The sequence below is a fragment of the Symphalangus syndactylus genome, chromosome 12 (genome assembly GCF_028878055.3).
Source record: "Symphalangus syndactylus isolate Jambi chromosome 12, NHGRI_mSymSyn1-v2.1_pri, whole genome shotgun sequence".
Taxonomy (NCBI): Eukaryota; Metazoa; Chordata; class Mammalia; order Primates; family Hylobatidae; genus Symphalangus; species Symphalangus syndactylus.
Window position 1 is genome coordinate 78477477 of NC_072441.2, and position 10189 is coordinate 78487665.

At 46.9% G+C, this 10189-nt stretch overlaps 1 protein-coding gene across 7 annotated transcripts; it reads left to right on the forward strand.

Annotated features, from left to right (window-relative positions):
• The first annotated feature begins 172 nt into the window (after nucleotides 1-172).
• CIART (circadian associated repressor of transcription) lies at nucleotides 173-5382 on the forward strand. Of its 7 annotated transcripts, none has more exons than XM_063626133.1 (7): nucleotides 195-275; nucleotides 529-608; nucleotides 995-1290; nucleotides 1463-1538; nucleotides 2075-2153; nucleotides 2246-2357; nucleotides 4719-5382. In XM_063626133.1, exons 3-7 carry the CDS (start codon nucleotides 1189-1191, stop codon nucleotides 5241-5243), a joined length of 894 nt encoding a protein of 297 aa, XP_063482203.1. In that variant the 5' UTR covers nucleotides 195-275; nucleotides 529-608; nucleotides 995-1188; the 3' UTR covers nucleotides 5244-5382. The 7 variants fall into 7 exon arrangements, with proteins under 7 accessions (XP_063482201.1, XP_063482198.1, XP_063482203.1 ...); XM_063626132.1 differs by having other exon boundaries at nucleotides 199-275; nucleotides 1119-1290; XM_063626131.1 differs by lacking the exon at nucleotides 529-608 and having other exon boundaries at nucleotides 173-275; nucleotides 1119-1290.
• The last annotated feature ends 4807 nt before the right edge of the window (nucleotides 5383-10189 follow it).

The window sequence follows — 10189 nt, forward strand, 5'->3', positions numbered from 1 at the left end:
AGCCAATCATCACTTGGCTGCCTCTCTACTGGCTGAGCCCCTTTGTACTGTAGCAAATGGGCTATGGACTTCAGTAACGAAAGTCACGTGTTACCGGCGGCACAACCAATGAGAGCGCGAGATCTGTGTAAGCAGGGGGAGGCACGTGCCGGGCCGCACGTGTCTGGGAGGGGGAAGGGGCGGGGCCCACTGAGAGAGGCGGAGGTGGGTAGACAGACCCGGACAGACAGAGAAGGAGCTGGAAACCGAGCCAGGGCTGAGCCGGCTGACAACAGGTAAGGAGATTCGGAGGACAAAGCGAGCTGTTAGAGAGTATTTGGGAGTGGATTTGGGGGCTGAATGCAGATCTTGGTATTGGGAGGGTTTGCATCACGTGGCAGGGGCGAGCTCAGAGAGACTGGCGTAGGGATCCTGATCTTGAAAGATTGGGAGAGGGCAGGAGGCCAGTCTCTATGGGGGCGGTTCCTGTAGGATCACCAGGTGGGTTCGCGTGCCCAGATTTACCGCTTGTGGGTGGCATGGCCTCAGGTGGAGAGGCTTGCTGCGGACTCAGGCTGGCGAACAGCCCTGGCGAACAACGGGCGGAGGGGAAGGTGTCTTTCAAGTCGGTATGTACTCTGAACTGAGGCAAGAAAAGAACCGAGGCCGCGTCAGGCCGAGAGCTGCTCTGCGGCGGCCAGAGAGGGGATCCCAGGTTCTTAATGGGCGGGGGTGGGGGTAGAAATCTCTTTTTCTGTTGTGTCTGAGACTGGTAATATTGGGGAGGGGGAGAACAAGTATTATCCCACGCACTACACCCCAATCTCCCAGTCCATTTCCTAATCCTTAAGCTCCGGTTTCAAACTCCCTCGCTTTGCTCTTCAGTTGCAGGTTCCGATCTTTGGGTACTCCAGGAGCTGCTCTACAGCCCCTGCTTCTGGACCTATGGATTCTCCATCTAGCGTTTCTTCCTATTCCTCCTACTCTCTCTCTTTGTCTTTTTCCACTTCCCCAGTGAACAGTGACTTTGGCTTCCCCTCTGATAGTGAGAGGGAGGACAAGGGGGCCCATGGGCCCAGGCCAGACACTGTTGGGCAGAGGGGAGGTTCACGGCCCAGCCCGGGTCCTATCCGCTGCAGGCATCGATCGAAGGTTTCCGGTAACCAGCATACGCCATCTCATCCGGAACAGCGGGGTTCAGCTTCTCCTATGGCAGGATCTGGGGCGAAAAGATCAAGAGATGGTGAACTGGAGACCAGTCTAAACATCCAAGGTTGTACCACAGAGGGAGACCTGCTGTTTGCCCAGAAGGTAAGAGAAAGCAGGTGAAAGGAGACTCTCCTGGAGTGGCTTAGCACCCAGCTGGGTTGATAAGGACCCTATGAGGACAGTATTGACTCCCAGATTTGGAGGTGAAGAAAGAGCCACTGCTGGTGTGGGCAGTTCTTGGTCTTCTCACAGCCTTTGTCCTGTTTTCCTACAGTGTAAAGAACTCCAAGGATTTATACCTCCTCTCACAGACCTACTCAATGGGCTGAAGATGGGTCGTTTTGAGAGAGGTAATCTCATTGTTGCATTCATTTGGGCTAGGTTCATTTCTCTTTCTCTTTCCCTCTTTTGACGTGTATTTCTCTTAAGTTCTTGTTTGGGGCCTATATTACTCCTTTTTTGCTACTATGACTTAATTATTATTATTATTATTATTTTAAGACGGAGTTTTGCTCTTGTTGCCCAGGCTGGAGTGCAATGGCGCCATTTCAGCTCACTGCAACTTCCGCCTCCTGGGTTCAAGCAATTCTGCCTCAGCCTCCCCAGTCGCTGGGATTACAGGCGCCCACCACCACGCCCAGCTAATTTTTGTTATTTTTAGTAGAGATGGGGTTTCACCATGTTGGCCAGGCTGGTCTCAAACTCCTGACCTCAGGTGATCCGCCCACCTCAGCCTCCCAAAGTGCTGGGATTACAGGCATAAGCCACCTTGCCTGGCCCGACTTAATTTTTTTAGATCAATCAGTTTTAACCCCCTTCTGTTCTTCCTTTACCTGACTACATGCTTGAATCTCAATCCTTAATCTCTCTCTGTCCCTGTCCCCAGGATTAAGCAGTTTTCAGCAGAGTGTGGCAATGGACAGGATCCAGCGTATCGTAGGTGTTTTGCAGAAGCCACAGATGGGGTAAGTCCCCCTGGTTCTTTGCTTGGGTCTTCATAAAAAGGAGATTTCTCCAATCCTGTTGCTGGTTTTTTAAAGCAATGTCATTTTCACAGAGAACGTTACCTAGGAACCTTGCTACAGGTAGAAGGGATGTTAAAGACTTGGTTTCCACATATAGCTGCCCAGAAGTCATCATTGGGTGGTGGCAAGCATCAGCTGACCAAGGTAAGAACCTAAGAACATGAGGAAGAGGTGGGAAAATAGCCAAGAAAATGAAATGTGCATGCAGAAATGGCCCCTTTTGCCATTTTCTTTTGAATCTTTTCTTCAAGTTTCTTTTCAGGGAAGAAAATTCCTAAACTTTCTTTTTTTTTTTTTTTTTTTTTTTTTTTTTTTTTTTTTTTTTTTTTTTTTTTTCTTGAGACAGAGTCTCGCTCTGTCGCCCAGGCTGGAGTGCAGTGGCGCGATCTCGGCTCACTGCAAGCTCCGCCTCCCGGGTTCACGCCATTCTCCTGCCTCAGCCTCTCCGAGTAGCTGGGACTACAGGCGCCCGCCACCACGCCCGGCTAATTTTTTGTATTTTTAGTAGAGACGGGGTTTCACCATGGTCTCGATCTCCTGACCTCGTGATCCGCCCGCCTCGGCCTCCCAAAGTGCTGGGATTACAAGCGTGAGCCACCGCGCCCGGCCGGAAAATTCCTAAACTTTCTTAATTGTCTTGATTCCTACATGTTTTTTGTTGTTGTTTTGTTTGAATCACTGGGAAGAATTCCATGAAGTTTAATCCTATCCCTCATGCCACAGCTTATCTGCTTTCTGCATAGATACAAAAGGCTTTTTACCTGGCCAAATGATTCATGCGGGAAGACACCTCAGTTTCTCTCTGCAAACTCTTTTTTCCCTACTGCCCCCAAACCGTTCCCCTCTCCTTCTTTTCATTTCTGCCCAAGTATCCTTGTGCCAAACGCTTTGTCAGTTTTTGAGTCTACACTGGGTTTCAAGGACTGGTCATAAGAGGTACCTCACTGGAAGTGGGGGAGGGAGGGCACCAATAGCAGCAGTGTTGATAGATTCTTAGACCTGGTATAGAAGTGACCTATTTTCAGCCAGGAGCAGTGGCTCATGCCTGTAATCTCAGCACTTTGGGAGGCCGAGGTGGGTGGATCATGAGGTCAGGAGTTCGAGACCAGCCTGGCCAAGATGGTGAAACCCTGTCTTTACTAAAAATACAAAAATTAGCCAGGCGTGGTGGCACATGCCTGTAGTCTCAGCTACTCGGGAGGTTGAAGCAGGAGAGTTGCTTGAACCCTGGAGGCAGAGGTTGCAGTGAGCTGAGATCATGCCATTGCACTCCAGCCTGGGCGACAAGAGCAAAACTCCATCTAAAAAAAAAAAAAAGGAAACGACCTATTTTCTGTCCTCAAATAACAGGGTGTGTAGAGGGCATTCAAATGATGGAGAAGGAGAGTCTTCTGTAGATAATCACCAGTCCTAATTTTCAATCAGCCATGGTTATTATTGCTGTGACTAATCTATTAAAAAATAAGTAGGCCAGGCACAGTGGCTCACTGTAATCTTAGCACTTTGGGAGGCCAAAGCAGGAGGATTGCTTGAGCCCAGGAGTTTGAGACCAGTCTGGGCAACATGGTGAAGCCCGGTATCTACAAAAAATACAAAAAGTAGCCGGGCATGGTGGCGTGCCCCTGTAGTCCCAGCTACTCAGGAGGCTGAGGTGGGAGGATCTCTTGAGCTTGGGAAGTCGAGGCTGCAGTAAGCCATGATTGTGCCAGCCTGGTTGACAGAGTGAGACCCTGTCTCAAATATAAAATTTTAAAAAAACAGTGGGAGGATCTTGCCTGAATATTAATTTACACTTTTTAAAGAACTCAAGATAGAATGTTCGAATTTAAATACAGAATTTGGGAAATGATGATTCCAATTAAAAATAGACTTCTTTTCAAATAAATTCTACAAGGGATTATTTTATAAATAGAACCTATGGAACTGTTTGTTTTTTGTTCGTCTCTGGATATCCAGTGTCTAATATAGTATGTGGTCCATAGTAGGCTATTTTTTTTTTAATAAATGAAAGTATAATTTAGTTACCAAAACTTTTTTTTTTTTTTTTTTTTTTTGAGATGGAGTCTTGCTGTGTCGCCCAGGCTAGAGTGCAGTGGCACGATCTCGGCTCACTGCAACCTCCGCCTCCCAGGTTCAAGGAATTCTCCTGTCTCAGCCTCCTGAGTAGCTGGGACTACAGGCGTGTGCCACCACGCCCGGCTAATTTTTTATTTTTAATAGAGACGGGGTTTCACCATCTTGGCCAGGCTGGTCTCAAACTCCTGACCTTGTGATCCACCCGCCTCGTCCTCCCAAAGTGCTGAGATTACAGGCGTGAGCCACCACACCCGGCCACTAAAACTTTTACTTAATCATGGCCTGGCAAGATCATATCTGTTGCATAAAACAAGGTATGTTTGCATTGCAAACTGAGTTCCCAAGGAATGCAAAGGTTTAAGTAACCAGGTGGAGCTCATCTGAAAGCTTTCTCCACATTTCTTTTTTTCTCATTTCTCCCCTCCGTAGCATTTTCCAAGCCACCACAGTGATTCAGCTGCTTCCTCTCCTGCATCTCCTATGGAAAAGATGGACCAGACACAGCTAGGACATCTAGCTTTAAAACCAAAGCAGCCTTGGCACCTCACAGAATGGCCAGCTGTGAACCTCACCTGGATCCACACCACTCCAATTTGCAACCCCCCTCTCAGCTCCCCAGGTACTATCTCCTTTAGCCATGGTCCTTTAGGCACTGGAACCGGCATTGGCGTCATTCTTTTCCTCCAGCATGGAGTGCAACCCTTCACCCACTCTGCCCCAACCACCCCAGTCCCACCTACTACAGCATCTCCTGTCATCCCTGGTGAGCCTAAGAAACTATCTGTCGAGGGTCCTCGTTGCTACAGTTTGCCAGTAACTCTGCCATCAGACTGGAGCTATACCCTATCCCCTCCCAGTCTACCCACCTTGGCCAGAAAGATGACCATAGGACACCGGGAGCAGCAGAGAAGCCATCCTCCAGTTGCTCCTGATGCTCATCTTCTCAACCTCTAGCCCAGGGCATACAGCTGTCCACTGTGATTTCTAATTTGTGTAAATATTTATGTATATATGTATTTTTACTTTTAATCTGTGCATTTGTGTTGAGGGAAGATAAATCTTTTCTGATTAAAGAAATTTTTTTATACCTAAACAGTTTGCTGATTGGGGGAAATTGAAAACTTTCTGCTTCCAAAACCAATTCTTATCCTCTGAGCTGCAGAAAAGTAGAAAAGGGATGGGGATGTTTGTGAACATGAGCGCTACCAAGTTAGAGTCTGGATGACAATATAAGACTTGTGCGAGAAGGGGACTCTGCTGCTGTTTTCCTAGGGAACATCCTTGAAACAGTTACAGAGTTCAGATTTGGGTTTATAGGGTTTTTTTGTTGTTGTGTTTTGAGATGCAGTCTCGCTCTGTTTCCCAGGCTAGAGTGCAATGACACGATCTCAGCTCACTGCAACCTCCACCTCCTGGGTTCAAGCGATTCTCAGGCCTCAGCCTCCTGAGTAGCTGAGGTTATAGCACATGCTACCATGCCGAGCTAATTTTTGTATTTTTGTAGATATGAGGTTTCACTACACGTTGGCCAGGCTGGTCTCAAAACTCCTGACCTCAAGTGATTCACCTACCTCAGCCTCCCAAAGTGCTGGGATTACAAGCGTGAGCCACCACACCCGGCCGGGTTTATGTTTTCATTCAGGTTCACAGACTCTACCTTTCCCCTTGTTTTGACACCTTTGTAATCTTCCAGCTGGCCCAGTCTTGCAGGTTCTTCTGCTCCGGGCTAGCTCTTTGCTTTGATGGAAGCTGTTGATGCCCGTGGTAAATGCATATGTAGGTTTCCGCTGCCAGAGGAAGAACACAAGAGCCAAAACAGCCACTGTGGTTGCCAGTTTTAAAGAGGAAAGGGATCCTTAGAATTGTCAGACTTGGGAACACCTCAAGACACTAGGCTTCATACTTACTCGAAAAGCTGCAGCTAGGCCAGGCGCAGTGGCTCATGCCTGTAATCCCAGCACTTTGGGTGGTTGAGGTGGGCAGATCACTTGTGGTTAGGAGTTTGAGACAAGCCATGGCCAACATGGTAAAACCCTGTCTCTACTAAAAATATCAAAAAATGAACCGGCCATGGTGGTGGGTGCCTGTAATCCAAGGTACTCGGGAGGCTGAGGCAGGAGAATCACTTGAACCTGGGAAGTGGAGGTTCACTGCCCTCCAGCCTGTGTGACAGAGTGAGACTCTGTCTCAAAAAAGAAAAAAAAAAAAAAGCTGCAGGTGCTAGATGTATGCTAGACTAAGGGAGGCAACTCAGAAGGAGGCAAAAATGAAGACCATGAATGGATCTATAACTACCCTTCTTTGTATTTCACCCTCTTTCTGATTTGTCTCACTTTCCACCAAAACCATTTCCTCTCCCATCCTAATCCTTTGTAGGGCATCAGGCTTCTCTGACAACTTAGTCATTGCTTATTGGCTCTTTAGTGTGTTTCTCATAAGTAGTTACACATCTTTTCCCCCATTTCTCAAGTCTTCTGTTCTCAGTGAATAATTGCCTTGCCTTATTTTCAGAGAGTATGACCTCCTTTTAAAGGCAAACCTGTCCATTTGTGCTTCTGATTACCTTCATCTCTGGAACTTTTGCTGTGTCACATATCCCCTCTTTATCTTGTAACTTCAGTTTGTCCAACAATAATTATTTGTCCAAGTATCACAAGTATGATCAGACCAGAGTGGTGGCAGTGGAATGGTTTGATCACAAATATGATCAGATCCTTCCTCCTTGAAAACATCTCTTAAGGCTGATTGTCCTCTTATTTTCTCCATACTTCTTGACAATGTAGTCTATTTATACTCTTTCTGATTCCTTTCTGCCACTCAGTCCTTAACCCCTTGCAGCCTAGCTTCTGCTGCTTTCACCTTGTTGCACCTTCCAAGGTCACTAATGAGCCCACAGAACCAGTATTATAATCTAGCTTCCTCCTAATCAACAGCTATACCCTTTACAAAGGCTATGTACATTATGCCCTCTGTATCATTTGACACTCGATGCTGCCTACTGAAACTCTCCGCCCTCAGATCCCATGACAGCACACTATCCTAATCCTCCTCTTAACCTATCTGGCAGCAATGTCTAGGTCTCTTAAGGGCCCCACTTCAACCTACTCCAAAGTGTGGGTGTTCCCCCAGACTCAGGCCTTGGCCCTTTTCTCTGACTACATCCTTTCATGGCTTTAATTATTGCTTCAACTTAGAAGACTGCTACAGCTTTATCTCTAGTCCCAATCTTTCCCGAGATGGCATACTGTTTAAATTTCTGTTGGACAGTTTTATTTACATATTGCTGATACTTAAACATTATTGAAACTTTCAGTGTTTTAGAGCCAACATATGCCTCTTGGCCAGGCGCTGTGGCTCACGCCTGTAATCCCACACCAGAGGCAGGCGGATCCCTGGAGGTCAGGAGTTCAAGACCAGCCTAGCCAACATGGGGAAACGCTGTCTCTATTAAAAGTACAAAAATTAGGCCGGGCGTGGTGGTTCACGCTTGTAATCCCAACACTTTGGGAGGCCGAGGCGGGCAGATCACGAGGTCAGGAGATCGAGACCACGGTGAAACCCCGTCTCTATTAAAAATACAAAAAATTAGCCGGGCGTGGTAGCGGCCGCCTGTAGTCCCAGCTACTCGGAGAGGCTGAGGCAGGAGAATGGCGTGAACCCGGGAGGCGGAGCTTGCAGTGAGCCGAGATCGCTACTGCACTCCAGCCTGGGTGACAGAGCGAGACTCCGTCTCAAAAGAAAAAAAAAATACGAAAATTAGCTGGGCATGGTGGTGCACATCTGTAATCCCAGCTACTCAAGAGGCTGATGCATGAGAATTGCCTTAACCCGGGAGGCAGAGGTTGCAGTGAGCTGAGATGTGCCACTGCACACCAGCCTGGGTGACAGAGTAAGACTCCCTCTCAAAAAAAAATGCCTCTTGTATATCCAGTTCAACCCAACCTCCTCATTTGATACATAAAAAAACTTAGGGCCAGGTGCAGTGGCTCAGGCCTATAATCCCAGCACTTTGGGAGGCCAAGGCAGGTGGACCACCTGAGGTTGGAAGTTCAAGACCAGCTGACCAACATGGAGACACTCCGTCTGTATTAAAAATACAAAAAAAAATTAGCCGGGCATGGTGGTGCATGCCTATAATCCCAGCTACTCCGGAGGCTGAGGCAGGAGAATCCCTTGAACCTGGGAGGCCGAGGTTGCGGTGATCTGAGATTAAGCCATTGCACTCTGGCCTGGGCAACAAGAGCAAAACTCCATCTCAAAAAAAGAAAAGAAACGAAACGAAACTTAGGAGACTTATCTAGGACAACACAATGTGTGGAACGGAACTCGGGTTTCCAGTCTGATGTGTTTTCCAGTAATCACCAATCAAATTATTCCCTGAAAACATGTCCTGCTACCACTTTTTTTTCTTTTTTTTTTTGAGACAGAGTCTCACCATGTCACCCAGGCTAGAGTACAAAGGTGCGATCCCGGCTAACTGCAACCTCCGCCTCCTAAGTTCAAACGATTCTGCCTCAGCTTCCTGAGTAGCTGTGATTACAGGCACCCACTACCACATCCAGCTATTTTTTGTATTTTTAGTACAGATGGGGTTTCACCATGTTGGCCAGGCTGGTCTTGAACTCCTGACCTCATGATCCACCCACCTCGGCCTCCCAATCCCACGCCTGCTGGGATTATAGGCATGAGCCACTGTGCCCGGCCAGCTACCACTTTTTATAGTCTCCTGTTAGTGATACCTGTGGTATCACTAGGTATCATAGTGTTTTGTTTTGTTTTTTTTCTGGATAACTAGGCTTAAAATTTGGTGCCATCTGGTCACCAAATCCTTTTTATTCTTTATTTGGAATATCTTTTAAAATCCATTTCTTCCTATCCATTCCATTGCCACCAGTCTGGTCTAGACTTCACTGTACCAATAGTCTCTCTTATTTCTAATCCCTTTTCGCTGATAACCAAGTTAATTTTCCTAGAACAGTGCTTTGCATATCATATCCTATTCAAATTCTTCAATGGCTCTCCAATGCTTTGAGAAGAAAGTCCAAAATCTTTAGTCACAGTCTCTATTTTTCCCTGTGCTCCCCTGCATGATCTCTCTGTTGCAGGTTTTCTTGTTTGTTTGTTTTGACTCCTGAACACTATACCTTTTTGCCCCTAAGCTCTTGTTCATGCTGTTCACCTTGCCAAACCTTTCCTGCTTCTGTTATCTAAACCCTGCCCTCTTTCAATGACTAACTCAAGTCCATCCTATCATTCTTTCTGTTAAACACGATCCATTCAACTCAGTATTTGGTCCTTTACTCCATTAAATGGAATCATGTACATAAAATACCTAGTGCAGGGTTTGGGGTCTGGTGGGATGGCTCACGCTTGTAATCCTAGCACTTTGGGAGACCAGCCTGGGCAACCTAGTGAAACTACTAAAAATACAAAAAATTAGTCTCTACTAAAAATACAAAAAATTAGCTAGGCGTGGTGGCATGTCCCTGTAATCCCAGCTACTTGGGAGGCTGAGGTGGAAGGATCACCTGAGCCCAGGAGGTCCAGGCTACAGTGAGCTATGATCGTGCCACTGCATTCTAGCCTGGGCAACAAGAGTGAGACTCTGCTTCAGAAAAACAAAAACAAAAACAAAAAACACCCACCTAGTACAGGGTTTAGTATATAGTATGCTCTCAAAAATGTTACTCTCCAGCTGATCCAATGGTAGTGGTTAACAGAACTTATTAACATTAGTTCCTCTCTCCCTTCCTTTCTTTCAAAGTATCTTCATATTTTTTTTTCTTTTTTCTTTTTTTTTGGAGACAGAGTCTCGCTCTGTCACCCAGGCTGGAGTGCAGTAGCACCATCTCGGCTCACTGCAACCTCCGCCTCCAGGGTTCAAGCGATTCTCTTGCCTC

Coding starts and splice junctions, on each gene's coding strand:
- CIART (XM_063626128.1), top strand. CDS start 925: ATGGATTCTCCATCTAGCGTTTCTTCCTATTCCTCCTACTCTCTCTCT. Junction 1,291..1,462: donor ACCTGCTGTTTGCCCAGAAG/GTAAGAGAAAGC, acceptor GTTTTCCTACAG/TGTAAAGAACTCCAAGGATT. Junction 2,358..4,718: donor GCAAGCATCAGCTGACCAAG/GTAAGAACCTAA, acceptor TCCCCTCCGTAG/CATTTTCCAAGCCACCACAG.